Below are 15,342 nucleotides of genomic sequence, written 5' to 3'. Positions count from 1 at the left end.
GGTCACCATGCCTGGGGATCTAGCATTGGATGAAAGAGCCCCTGGAGCATCTGGCACTGAAGGACACTGGAGCTTGTGTGCAGGAGCTCCTTGGGATTGGGGTAAATGGGGACCCCATTCTTAAAAGGCACACACAGACGTTCACGTGCACTGGGTCCCAGGGCAAAGCAAACAGAGGAATCTGGGTCAAACCTGACTGCAGTTCTTGGAGAACTGCAACCTACACCACAGCTCACGGCAACACCGGATCGTTAACCCACTGAGCAAGGCAGGGACCAAACCCGCAACCTCATGGTTCCTAGTCATCAGCCATACGTTCTCTGGAGGTGGACATTTTGGGAAAAACTGGCCGCACTCATTAGTGGAGAAACTGCAGGCCAAATAACAATCTGGGTGGGATCACAGCCCCACCCATCAGTAAACAGGCTGCCTAAAGACCCCTCAGGCACACAGCTACCTCCAATCTCACCTAGAGACAAAACCCCACCCACCAGAGGGAAAGGAATCAGCTCCACATACCAGTGGGCAGGCATCAGCCCCTCCCATCACGAAGCCTACAGCAAGCCCTTGTGCCACTTCAGCCACAAGGGGGCAGACACCAGAAGTAAGAGAGGCTACAACCCTATTATCTGTAAAAAGGTCACCACACCAAAAACCTATAAAAATGAAAACACAGAGAACTATAACTCAGATGAGGGAGAAAGGAAAAACCCCAGAAAAACGGCTAAGTGGTCAGAAAAAGACTTTAGATTATTGATGCTGAAGATGATGCAAGACATTGGAAATAAACTGGAGGCAAAATGGATAACTTACAGGAAACACGGAGCAAAGAGATACAAGATATAAAATTTAAACAAGAAGAGATGCAAAATACAATAACTGAAATAAAAAATTCACTAGAAGCAGCGAAGACCAGAATACAGGGGGCAGAAAAATGACTAAGCGAGGTGCAGGACAGATTAGTAGAAATCACTGATGCAGAACAGAGAAAAAAGACTGAAAACAAATGAAGAGAGTCTCAGAGAACTCTGGGACAATGTTAAATGCACCAACATCCATATTATAGGGGTGCCAGAAGAAGAGAGAGAAGGGGACAGAAAAAATATTCCAAGAGATAACAGCCGAAAACTTCCCTCACATGGGAAAAGAACCACTCACTCACATCCAGGAAGCACAACGAGTACCATATAAAATAAACCAAGGAGGAATACCACAAGATACATATTAATCAAACTGACCAAAATTAAAGACAAAGAGAAAATCTTGAAAGCAGCTAGGGAAAAGAAACAAACAACATACAAGGGAACCCCAATACGGTTATCAGCAGATTTTTGAGCAGAAACTCTGCAGTCCAGAAGGGAGTGGCAGGATATACTTAACGTAAGGAAAGGAGAAAACCTCCAACCAAGATTACTTCACCCAGCAAGGCTCTGTTTCAGATTTGAAGGAGAACTCAAAAGCTTCATAGATAAGCAAAAGCTAAGAGAATACAGCAACACTAAACAAGCTTTACAACAAATATTAAAGGAACGTCTCTAGGTACAAAAGACTGCAACCAGAAACAAAAATACCACAAATGACAAGGCTCACCAGTAAATCATCCATGCACAATTATCCCATCAAAATCAGAAATCGTGAGACGAGGCGGGGTACAAATGCAGGATACTGGAAATGCACTTACAATTAAGAGACCAACAACTCAAAACAATCTCCTATACATACAGACTTTTATATCAAAACTTCAGAGTAACTGCAAACCAAAAATCTACAATTGATACACAAACAAATAAGAAAAATCAGCACAAATACAACACTGAGGATAGTCATCAAACCACAATAGAAGAGAACAAGAGAAGAAGGGAAGAAAAGAGAGCAACAAAAACAAATGCAAAGCAATTAATAAAATGGCAATGAGAACACACATATCAATAATTACCTTAAATGTTAATGGACTAAACGCCCCAACCAAAAGACAAAGACTGGCTGAATGGATACAAAAACAAGACCCATATATATGCTGTCTTAAAGAGACCCACTTCACTTCTAGGGACACATACAAATTTAAAGTGAGAGGATGGAAGAAAACATTTCATGCAAACAGGAATCAAAAGAAAGCTGGAGTAGCAATACTTTTATCAGACAAAATAGATTTTAAAATGAAGAATATTTTAAGGGACAAGGAAGGTTACTAAATAATGATTAAAGGATCAACCCGAGAAGATATAACAATTTTAAATATCTACATACCCAACATATATAGGTTCACAACATATAAGGTAACTGCTAACAACCTTAAAAGGAGAAATCAACAATAACACAGTAAGAGTGGGGGACTTTAACACCCCACTAACAGCAATGGGATAGATCATCCAGACAGAAAATCAATAAGGAAACACAGGCCCTGAATGAAGCATTAGACCAGATGGACTTAATAGATATTTATAGGACACTGCATCCAAAAGCAACAGAATACACATTCTTCTCAAGTGCACATGGAACATTCTCTAAGATTGATCACACCCTGGGCTACAAATCAAGCCTTGGTAGCTTTAAGAAAATTGAAATCATATCAAGCATCTTTTCCAGCCACAACTCTATACGACTGGACATCAACGACAAGAAAAAAACTGCAAAAAACACAAACACATGGAAACTAAACAACATGCTACTAAACAACCAATGGATCACTGAAGAAATCAAAGAGGAAATTAAAAATTACCTAGAAGCAAATGACAACAAAAATACGAAACTCCAAAACCTTTGGGGTGTGGCAAAAGCAGCTCAAAGAGGGAGGTTTATAGCAATACAAGCCTACCTCAGGAAACAAGAAAAAGCTCAAATAAGCTAACTTTACCTCTAAAGCAGCCCAAGAGAGAACAGAGAAGACCTAAAGTAAGCAGAAGGAAAGAAATAAAGATCGGAGCAGAAATCAAAGAAATAGAAACGAAGAAAACCACAGAAAAGATAAATGAAACAAAAAGCTGGTTCTTTGAAAAGATCAACAAAATTGATAAACCCTTAGCCAGACTTATCAAGCAAAAAAGAGAGAGGACTCAAATCAATAAAATTAGAAATGAAAAAGGAGAAGTAACAACAGACATCACAGAAATAACAAAGGAAATAAGAGACTACTATATGCAACTAGATGTCAACAAAAAGGAAACCCCTGGAGAAATGGACAAATTCTTAGCAAAGTACAAACTTCCAAGACTAAACCAAGATGAAATAGAAAAGATGAACGGACCAATCACAAGAACTGAAATTGAAACTGTGATTAAAAAACTTCCAACAAACCAAAGTCCAGGACCAGATGGCTTCAAGGCAAGTTCTATCAAACATTCAGAGAAGAGCTAACACCTATCCTTCTGAAACTACCCCCAAAAATTGCAGAGGAAGGGACACTTCCAAAGGCATTCTATGAGGCCACCATAACCCTGGTACCAAAACCAGACAGAGCTACCACAAAAAAAGAAAATTACAGGCCAATTTCACTGATGAACATCGATCCAAAAATGCTCAATAAAATACTAGCAGACTCCAACAATACTTTAAAAGGATTGTACATCATGATCGAGTGGGATTTATCCCAGGGATGCAAGGATTCTTCAATATCTGCAAATCAATCAGTGTGATACACCACATTAACAAACTGAAGAATAAAAACCATAGGATCCTCTCAACAGATGCAGAAAAAGCCTCTGACACAATCCAACACCCATTTCTGATAAAAACCCTTCAGAAAGTGGGCATAGAGGGAACCTACCTCAACATAATAGAGCCCATATACAACAAACCCAGAGCTAACTTCATTCTCAATGGTGAAAAGCTGAAATAATTCCCACTGAGATCAGGAACAAGACAAAGATGTCTGCTCTTGCCACTACTATTCAACATAGTTTTGGAAGTCCTGGCCATGGCAATCAGAGAAGTAAAACAAATAAAAGGAATCCAAATTGGAAAGGAAGAAGTAAAACTATCACTATTTGCAGATGACATGATACTATACCTAGAGAATCCTAAAGACACTACCAGAAAACTGTCAGAGCTCATCAGTGAATTTGGAAAAGTTGCAGGATGCAAACTTAATACACAGAAATTGACGGCATTTCTACATATCAGCAACAAAAGATCAGAGAGAGAAATTAGGGAAATGATCCCATTTACCATCACATCGAAAGAATAAATACTTAGGAATAAACCTACCTAAAGAGACAAAAGACCTGTACTCTCAAAACTATAAAACACTAATGAAAGAAATCAAAGAGGACACAAACAGATGGAAAGACATACGATGCTCTTGGATTGGAAGAATCAATATTATCAAAATGACTCTACTACCCAAGGCAATGTATAGATTCAATGCAATCCCTATCAGATTACCAGGAACATTTTTCATGGAACTCAAACAAAATATTTTAAAGTTTGTTTGGAAGCGTAAAAGACCCAAAATAGCCGAAGACATCCTGAGAAAGAAAAATGGAACTGGGGGAATCAAGCTCCCTGACTTCAGACTACACTACAAAACCTAAGGTACTGGCACAAAGACAGAAATATGGATCAGTGGAACAGGATTGTAAGCAGAGAATTATACCCACACACCTACAGCCAACTAGTCTATGACAAAGGAGGCAAGAATATACAATGGAGAAAAGACAATCCCTTCAGTAAGTGGCGCTGGGAAAACCAGACAGCCACATGGAAAAGAATGAAATTAGAACACTCCCCAACACCATACACAAAAATAAACTCAACATGGATTAAAGACCTAAATGTAAGACCAGATAGTATAAAACTCTTTGAGGAAAACACAGGCCACTCTCTGACATAATCCACAGCAACATCTTCACAGATCCATATGAAGTAATTCAATAAAAACAAAAATAAACAAATGGGAGTTAATTAAACTTAAAAGTTTCTGATAGCAAAGGAAACTCTAAACAAGACAAAAAGACAACCCAAAGAATGGGAGAAAATCTTTGCAAATGAATCAACTGACAAGGGATTCATCTCCAAAATTTATAAACACTTCCTGCAGCTCCATACCAAAAAAACAAAAAACCCCATCAAAAAGTGGGCAGAAGATCTAAACAGACAGTTCTCCAAAGAAGACATACAGACAGCCAAAAACACAGGAAAAGATGTTCAACATCACTCATTATTAGACAAATGCAAATCAAAACCACTCTGAGGTACCACCTTACACCAGCCAGAATGGCCATCATCCAAAAGTCTATAAACAAGAAGTGCTGGAGAGGGTATGGGGAAAAAGGAACACTAGTACACTGTTGGTGGGATTGTAAATTGGTGCAACCACTGTGGAAAGCAGGATGGAGATGCCTCCAAAAACTAAACATAGAACTGCCATTTGATCCAGCAATACCACTCCTGGGCATCTATCCAGAGAAAACCATGACTCGCAAAGACACATGTACTCCAATGTTCACTGCAGCACTATTTGCAAGAGCCAAAACATGGAAATAACCTAAATGTCGACAGAGGAGTGGATCAAGGAGATGTGGTACATATACACAATGGAATATTACTCAGCCATTAAAAGGACCGAAATACCGGCATTTGCAGCAACATGGATGGACCTAGAATTTATCACGCTAAGTGTAGTCAGTCAGACAGTGAGACACCAACATCAAATGCTTTCACTGACATGTAGAATGTTACAAAAGGATAGAAAAGAACTTTTTGGCAGAACAGACACTGACTCATACACTGAAAAACTTACAGTTTCCAAAGGAGACAGGTTGGGAGGTGGAGGGATGAGCTGGGGGTTTTGGATGGAAATGCTATAAAATTGGGTTGTGATGATCATCACATAACTATAAATGTAATAAATACATTGAGTAATATAAAACAAATTTAAAAATTCATTAAGCCCAGCAAATTCCAAGACAAACAAAGAACAATCGTGGCTAGGTATATCATAGTTAAAGGTCTGAAAACCAAAGACAAAAAATAATCTAACACTCAGCCAGAGAAAATAACCCATTACGAAGATAGGAATAACGACATAAATGCATCCTGACTCCTCCTCAAAAATGAGGAGAGCCACAAACTGGGATGATACCTTTAAGTGCTAAAAGTAAAAAAAACTGTCAGCCCAGAACCTTATATCCAGTGAAAAAATCCTACTGCAATAAATATGAAATAAAGACATTTTCAGATAAAGAAATCTGAGAGTTATGTCTTAAGCAGATCTCTACTAAAAGAAATTCTAAAACATGTTCTTCAGGATAAAGGCAAGTGTTATCAGACAGAAACTTGGTTCTTTAGGAAGAAATTAAGAACAACAAAAATGATAAACAGGTGGGTAAAATGAGAGACAATTTTCCTCTAAGTGTATTTAAAATACAAACAACTATTTGAAGATTTAACTGATGGCTTGGATTAACGATAAATCAGCCTCAGAAGTGATTTCTCTTATTTTCCCCTTTTTATTTATAGAAAAGTACAGTACCTGTTTTAGTTTCAAAAAGAAATTTTCAGTAGTACTACGTTTGCTGAAGGGCCAGAACAATCTTTCATTAGGTGAGCAAACTCGGACCTTTGTCTCTAGGAGAAAGCGAACAGGCTCCTGTACTTCTGTTATTACCAAATCAACAGCTGTGGTCATAAACAGCACTTTATCTACAGAGAGAGAAGGAAGAAGCACAGTCTTTAAAGGGAAATATATTTGCTCATATGATTACTGTAAAAGTAACTACTTTTATTACAAACTTTCAGGATGTTTTAAGGTAATCCATGAATCAAATAAAAATCTTAATCAGATAAATCACTATTTTTTTCTGTATTGAGATTTCTTTTCTTGGGTAGACAACTTGAAATGGAATTAGTAAATGACAGCTGTAAACACCTTAAAGCGTATGATAATGTACTGTCAGGTAGCACATGGCTTCTTTATGCTTCTCTCATCACCATCAGGAATTCTCAACTCTTAGTTAACAAGGGTAACTATTCATTTATGTCCTTTATACGTTTATCTATAGTGCTAGGAATAACAAGAAAAAAAATGAAAGGGAAAAAGTAAACGCTCAATAAGAGACACTAGTTGCGAAAATACTGTTACATTTTCAGGACAGAGTATTATGCAGCCATTAAATGACATTCAGGAAGTGTATGAAATATCTTGAAAAAGGTTGTTTATGCATAGCATATCTGAAAAGCTACACAAGAAACCCATCATTCTGGTGCCCTGAAGATTGGGGCACTGAGGACTCTAATAGACTTTACTGTTCCCTATATATTCTTTGAATTTTTATCCATATATGCATATATTATCTCCCCACAAAATTAAATAATACTTAGAAGTCTATAATAAATACATACATGAATGGAAAAGGAAGCAGGGAATGGAAAAATGAAGAAAGGAGAGGGAGGAAGAAAATAATTTGTTTATAAGTCAACTTTAATAATAAACACAAAGAACTATTCTTTGGTCTTATCAGAATTAGGTAAATACTAAATATTTGTCTAGTAAGTAGTGCTGAGATGTGGGTAAATTCTTGGGACTGAAATTTCTGTTCATGATGTCAGGAATCTGCATCACCTTTAGGAGTTTCTTCATTTACAACTTGAAAATGTGGGGATTTTGGATTCCAGCTCCCAGTAATAACATAGGACTTTCCATCTGAACTTTTACCCATAGATTCCTAAAGAAGAGTAAAAACATTTATGTCAAAGTAAGCAATCAACAGCTAACCCCCATTCTGCTGCCTTTAAACAATGGAAGTTGCAAAAATATCAGAATATGAAAGAGGATCTCCTATAAAAAAGTTAGGCATATATATGAATGACTACAGCTAAAATTAAAGATGTGCCAATTATTTATGCAACTGCTCCTGAAAAGTTACATGTAAATTAAATGCTTGCAAATCATATCAAATTGCACCAACATTACAGAAATTTACTACCTAAACCTGTTGAATTCTTCCGTCAAGTGGATAATTACTACATAATCTTTAGTTATGAAAATAAAGGTTTTCATACAACAGCAATACTAATACCACTTACTTTTACAAAGATCATGATAGCTTGCAAATAATTCTCGCACAAAACGTCTCCTGATTCCCATATCAACCCTATGTGACAAGAATTATTTAGTCAAGAAACTGACACTGTGACCAAGAAGGTCTAAGATCAGACTAGTAAACAAGTTGGAAATAAGGAAATTTCCTTATCTTTGTTTACTGCTTCATAAATGTGCTTTAATATTAGCTTCTGTGAAACAACCTATATAGACGAAATAGTGCATAAACAACAACAAAAAAATCTGTCCTTACCAAATCTAACAAGTGCATGTCACTATTTCGTACATCTTTTCCTGGGCTAAGGAGAAGACCAAAACATCTGCAAAAAAAGAAGTGACATAAATTTGGAAAAAAGATAATAGAAAAAAGATGTTTAAACTAGATCACTTAAAAAAATTCTTACTGATAGAATTGAGATAAACAAATTTTATGTCTGCCTTTTATTATCACATCATTAAAAGTCAACATACTAGCTGAAGATTTATGAAAGAAAATTCAAAGTGAACAAAGCTTTCACTTCAATCAGCAAAAGAATCCCCTAGGGAACAAAATATCTTGCAAATATACTTCTAAATACAGTATATGACTGCTCCACTAGACTGACAAAAACTAAAATTTATATTTAAGTCAAACTTAGTAAAAATGTTTACCTTTCAATGGCAAGTTCCTTATTAGTTGTTTGTTGCACATAGATGACAATCTTCTTATCAATTCCTTGGCGAAGTTTAAAGCACTGTCTGTCTTTATCTTTAGGAACTGCACTGTAGAACAACACGTTTCATTAATTTTGCAAAGCACTTTGTGACATACCCCATAACAATTTTTGTTATGATTTTAAAAATCAGATTTCTTTTCTATACCTGATTTTCAGATCATAACAGCTATTTAAAAATCATCTACCTTTTGATGTGAAAACATCATGATCACTGTACGTAACCCATTCAACTATTTTACTAATCATTTATAAAAGCTATGAAACCACTCTTATGCTTCCTAAAATGTGGCTTCAGTTTTTTTCTTTCTTGTTGCTCTGAAAATTAAATATTTATAAAGCTCCTAACAAAAAAAATGGTAGTGTTTTCTCTATTCAGTCATTGGTTTTTATGAACAGATTATGAAAAATAGCTTATTTGCTGAAATATGTAATGAAGAAAAGATAATTATAGATCCTTTGAATTTCAAAACAAGGTGCTTTCAAATACCAATAGAGATGAAAACGATATGGCCAACAGTAAGCTATTGCCTAATGTTTTCCTTAAGCAGTGATAACCTTATAGTAGGTCTGTGTAATAATAAAAAAAATAACACTAATAATACAATTAAATATCAGCTTAAGAAAAAAGCTGAAAACATTCCTAAAATGATAGTTTACCAAAATAACCCCCTACTCTCCCACACATTATTTCTAGCTCCTTTGTTCTCAAAAGCAAACATCTGCTTATGGCAATCAGCTAATATACAGCAAATCTAAATTGTGCCTCATTACTGCCAACTTTATGAGCAAAAAACCCATTAGAAGATAAGATAAAAGGCTACATGAGAACTCTGAGTACATACTCAAACTAAAAAGTGGCTCTGAAGAAATGAAATCACTTTGAAGGGCACTTGCACTACTATACCAGTAACCAACTCAAGAGAATGGTATAGGAAGTTCCCATCGTAGCACAGAGGAAACGAATCTGACTAGGAACTATCAGGTTGCGGGTTTGATCCCTGGCCTCGCTCAGTGCTGCTGTGAGCTGTGGTGTAGATCACAGACATGGCTCGGATCCTGCGTGCTGTGGTGTAGGCCGGTGGCTACAGCTCCCCTTAGACCCCTAGCCTGGGAACCTCCATGTGCCGTGGGTGCGGGCCTAAAAAGACAAAAAAGACAAAAAATTAAAAAAAAAAAAAGAAAAAAGAGCATGTTATAACACTAAATTAGAAAATCACAGAATTTTTTTAGCAAAGGAGTCTATAAAAGTGACAAGACACGCAAAGAAAAACTTCTGTGTATCAAACAGTTAAGTATTTGTAGCTAACAGAATTTTCACTAAAAAGGATATGGACAGGCCTCTCTCAATTTTTAATTTATATGAGATACACTAGTCTCTATGTATGTTCTGTGGATGTTTAAGTATAAATAAAATCTCATCTCTCAGCAGTATTCAAAACAATAACAATGGAAATAAAGTTATCTCTGGAGCCGTAAGTCTGAAGGGCAAGGAAAAGCTATATTAACAGGAAGCAGGGCAGAGTATAAACAGTGGGAGTTCACTTCACTGATGTCAGGGGGTTTAGACTGTTTTCTGGTCTTATCTACCCCTGAAAGGATCCAAGTAGTTTTACATTTAATTCTACTGTATAATTTAAGAAACTGAGGTCCAGCCTTATCTCCCCTGAGTTTCTTTACCTATAAAATAAAGACAGTATCAAATACCCCAATATCAAATAAAATACTTGGTAGATTATAAAAGACCAAAAAGAAGTGCTCTGAATGGTATAAATGAAAATATCCCATCTTCCTAAGAGCTGAATTGAAAGGCAGGTTTCTAATCTTAGTAATATAAGAAAAACAGTTTTTCAGGAATGATAAGAAGAGCATTAATTCTTGCCACAGCACATTGTTTGTATGTATGCTACAGTAAAACCACAATCTATTTTGTGATATGGTTAATTATATACACATGTATTTCTTAAATGGGTGGTAAGTCACACGGGGTATACCAGTGTGTGTTTTTTGTGGGTTTTTTTTTTTTTTTTGGTATAACAGACATGCATTATCTTAGTTTCAGGTGTACAAGATAGTTTGATGTTTGTATATACTGCAAAATGCATCATATTTTTAACCTCTCTATTCTGGTCAACATTTAATTTCCACTTTTAAATTCTGCTCTTATAGTATTAACAGATAACTCTTTTGGCGCTTCAAGGATTATTTCTGGAGATAATTCCTAGACATGCTGTAGAATCACTAGATAAAAGGAATTGGGTTTGAAAAGTCCAAATCTGACAAAGAGAGGCATCCTTGTCAATAATTTGATCACTATATTAGGTTATAAACACTATTTCCTACTATAACTACAAATTCAGTAAAACAATGCAAAAAAATATAAAGCCCTAAAAAATGTGAGAAACACATCTGATCATTCAGGGGTTTTTCTGTAGAGCATCTCCTTGACATAGGGGTAAGCAAAACAAAGATGCTTGTGATTGTTATCTTTATCCTTGAATATGCCTGATCCCAGGAGCAGGAGAAATTATCCTAGAGCTTCTCTTCCCTTTTTTTTTTTTTGATTTTTTAGGGCTGCACCTGCAGCATATGAAAGTTCCCAGGCTAGGGGCTGAATAGGAGCTATGGCTGCCGGCCTACACCACAGTAATGCCAGATCTGAGCCGCATCTGCGACCTATACCACAGCTCACAGCAAAGCCAGATCCTTAACCCACTAAGCGAGGCCAGGGATCGAACCCACGTCCTCATGGATACTAGTCAGGTTTGTTATTGCTGAGCCATGACAGTAACTCCTCCTAGAGCATCTCTTCTGAGAGAGCTCAGACATCTTTTTTATTCATAATTGGAATTTTAAAACAATCAACATAAATATTTTCTTTTTGTCTTTTCTTTTTCTTTTTTTTTTTTTTTTAGGGCTGCGCCCGCAGCTTATGAAAGTTCCCAGGCTAGGGGTCTAATCAGAACTGTCGCTACAGGCCTACACCACAGCCATTGCAACGACAGATCCAAACCACTTCCGAGACCACAGCTCACGGCAACGCTGGATCCCCAACCCACTAAGCGAGGCCAGGGATCGAACACGAAACCTCGTGGTTCCTAGTTGGACTCGTCTCCGCTGCACCACGACAGGAACTCCTACATAAATATTTTCAATAGAGGGAAAAAATAATTTAAACAAACCATCCTGTTTCTTAAAATGCAAAAAAATTATGATGAGGTTTATAGATTATAATTCCTACTTCCCAGGACAGGAATGCACAGTGCAGAGAATGAAAATATAGCTAATAAGAAAGCAGAGGGCACAATGCCTCACAATTATTGTACAAATCAAAGTTGAAGTTGAACATACACTAAATTCGCCACCAGATGGCATGACAATTCTAAAGTCTTTGAAGGGAGAGCAATAGTTATCAATTTTTCAAAAAAAATGAACCAATCATTGTGCTTTTTAATTTAAAAGCAAAATACACTAAAAACCATTCATATTTTGATGTAATTTAACTTTGCCCATTTTATGAGGAAGACATGGAGGAAAGAACCTTCTATTTTATTTATTTATTTATTTATTTATTTAGTCTCTTGTCTTTTTAGGACCACACCCACAGCATACGGAGGTTCCCGGGCTAGGGGTCTAATTAGAGCTGTAGCTGTCAGCCTATGCCACAGCCTCAGCAACACCAGATCTGAGGTGGAGCTGCGTCTTCGATCTACACCACAGCTCACAGCAACACTGGATCCTTGACCCTTGAGTGAGGCCAGGGATCGAACTCACAACCTCATGGTTCCTAGTTGGATTCATTTCCGCTGTGCCACAATGGGAATGCCTCATGGTTTCTTTCCCTTTTTTTTTTTTGGAAAGAAAGAACTGTCTATGTGCAACTATTGCTTACAATTCCAAGAAGTACCCACTTTGTGATATGGGCTATGAAGGGAAAAAAATTAAAAAAAAATCAACCATCTTGCAACCGTAATATTTTAAAGTTAGAAAGGATTTTGGGATCTAGCTGCTTTGTTTTGTAAATAAGAAAACAACTGCCAAGAGATGCAAAGAAACTTGGAAAAGGTCACGTTAATCGCAACAATAACTAAACTTTTAATTTTTATTCCAGGGTTATTTTCAATACTCAAAGAAGCGTCATTTTACTTAAAAATATGAACCAGTTATTTCTGACCCTACATGCAAGGTTAGACTTCAGATATACACCTCATTTCTCCCCTTCCAATGTGTTCAGTTAAACTTTAATGATAAAATGTAATTTCAACAACCTTAGGATATTTAGATTATTAAGAAAAATACACCAACCAACCAAAAACAAAACAAAAATATAGAAAAACTCCAGCAAAACAAATCCCAGTGACACAGCTTCTGTCGTATTTCAAACCAGCAGCCTACCAGTTACTTTGAGTCTGACTAAAAGAACATGGTAACATGCTGTATTTCCCCATATGAATTTTTTTTGATTGTTTAAAATTCCTTAAATCTTGGGAGTTCCCGTTGTGGCACAGCAGAAATGAATCCGACTAGGAACTGTGAGATTGCGGGTTTGATCCCTGGCCTCGCTTAGTGGGTTAAGGATCTGGTGTTGCCATGAGCTATGGTGTAAGGTCGTAGACACGGCTCGGATCCTGCACTGCTGTGGCTGTGGTGTAGGCTGGCAGCTGCAGCTCTGATTCAACCCCTAGCCTCGGAACCTCCATATGCCTCAGGAGTGGCCCTAAAAAGGAAAAAAAAAAATTTCTTTAAATCTCGGCTCTGCAAATTTGCCTATTTCTTTTCCTTTATCACTTACATAAAAAACTCTACCTATAAAATGAATCATTTTATGAGTTATGTAATCTGACCTAGAATTTCCTGAAAACCACAGACAGTATAGCATATTAGTACAAACTCAAATAAAAAGAATGAAATAAGACACCCTACCTAAAATAACCTTTACCGTCATCTTCTTTTATTTCTAAAGACACAGAGAAGGTAAAGATGTCACTGTCAGGAGTCTGGGGCGCAGCAGTTGCTGAAAGTGGGGTCTCCTTGGCAGAACGGCGGAAGGCAGTGGCAAAACTGTAAAGTATCCGGCTCACCTACACATAGACATGTTAGAAAATAAGCTGTTATCGTTTTGGTAAGGGTGAAGGTTTCCTACTTCATTTGAGTGGAGTAATTCATCTTTCCTCCATTGATTTTTTTTGATAAATTATCTAATTTATTAGACTTACAAAGCAAGCAACACTAAAAATGGCCAGAGAAAAAGGCGTTAAAAAGAAATGGTTGTAAAGGCTAGAAGTCCGACTGAAAAATCATTTCCAAAATTGTCAGAAATTCCTTGAATATATTTATCATAATGAAAATAACCCTACGATTTGGCTTTATAACAACAGTTTGCAAAAATGTCCGTGCTAAAACCAAGGTGCCTATCTAACCCAATCAAGAGGCAGCCAACTGGTCTCCTTTAACACTCCAAGCAACAAGGATCTGGTTAACCAAACTATTAGTTTATTTATATTCGAGCCCATCAAGTTGGAATAAATAAAACAGTAGCAGAGAATTTCACTGGACATATTAGTGACTGTAATAAATACTGCAATCATTTCAACACAGTGAGGGTACAGGTGAAGTTTCACCTCAGATAGTTTCCTCTTTCGTACTTACAGCTTCTTGTATTTCACACCGGAAGACGTGTATTCTGAAGAGTTCTGCATTATAATGACTTTCAGTGAAAGCAAAACAGTCACTTTCAGGAGTTCCATCATGCCCTCTGACACAGAAGAGGATTTTATAGATAGGGTAGTTTGCTATTTCAGTGTTTGTCTGAGGATCTAAGAGTCTGTTCAGAAAAAAAGATATAAAGAGATTAGAGGGATTGTGGACTTTTTTTTTTTTGTCTTTTTGTCTTTTCTAGAGCCACTCGCGAAGCACATGGAGGTTCCCAGGCTAGGGGTCTCATCGGAGCTGTAGCCACCAGCCTACACCACAGCCACAGCAACGCGGGATCCCAGCTGTGTCTGCGACTACACCACAGCTCACAGCAACACTGGATCCTTAATCCACTGAGCAAGGCCAGGGATCGAACCCGCAACCTCATGGTTCCTAGTTGGATTTGTTAACCACTGCGCCACAACGGGAACTCCAGTGGACTATTTTCCCTATATCCATATTATGATTCAAGAATCATCCTTCCAGCAAAAAGATCATATAAAATATTTCTAGGGAATTCCCACTGTAGTGCAGTGAGTTAAGGATCTGGTGTTGTCTCTACAGCAGCATGGGTTCGATCCCCAGCCTGGCGCAGGGTTAAAGATCCAGAGTTGCTGCAGCTGTGGTATAGGTTGCACCTGTGGCTCGGCTATGATTCCAGCCTGGGAACCTCCATTTGCTATGGGTGTGGCCAAAAAAGAAAAAACAAAAACCTCATAAAAAACCCATTTTGGGTATGCTAATCATATTAATCTTAAATCTTGATAAATAAGTCATATGTAGATTCCTAAAATTATAGATGACACAATTCCATGGTACTAAAAACTACAAAACCCCATGTTTTAGGGAGGCAATGAGAGCATAAAATAAGTATATTTCTTTTTTTTTTTTGTCTTT

At 37.1% G+C, this 15,342-nt stretch overlaps 1 protein-coding gene across 2 annotated transcripts in view; it reads right to left on the bottom strand.

The window, feature by feature from the left end:
• Window positions 1–15,342, bottom strand: part of RABGAP1 (RAB GTPase activating protein 1) — a 176,067-nt gene that overhangs the window by 110,729 nt on the left and 49,996 nt on the right. For both annotated transcript variants that reach the window (XM_047768348.1, XM_047768349.1), the window contains 6 exons: window positions 14,401–14,575; window positions 13,675–13,832; window positions 8,690–8,800; window positions 8,292–8,358; window positions 7,559–7,661; window positions 6,470–6,639 (listed from right to left, as the gene is read on the bottom strand). In XM_047768348.1, the coding sequence (XP_047624304.1) occupies window positions 6,470–6,639; window positions 7,559–7,661; window positions 8,292–8,358; window positions 8,690–8,800; window positions 13,675–13,832; window positions 14,401–14,575 (784 nt within the window). The remainder of the gene's footprint in view (window positions 1–6,469; window positions 6,640–7,558; window positions 7,662–8,291; window positions 8,359–8,689; window positions 8,801–13,674; window positions 13,833–14,400; window positions 14,576–15,342) is intronic.

This window comes from Phacochoerus africanus, chromosome 2 (genome assembly GCF_016906955.1).
Source record: "Phacochoerus africanus isolate WHEZ1 chromosome 2, ROS_Pafr_v1, whole genome shotgun sequence".
Lineage (NCBI taxonomy): Eukaryota > Metazoa > Chordata > Mammalia > Artiodactyla > Suidae > Phacochoerus > Phacochoerus africanus.
Note: the sequence above shows the minus strand (reverse complement) of the source record. Positions and strands in the feature narration are given on the sequence as shown.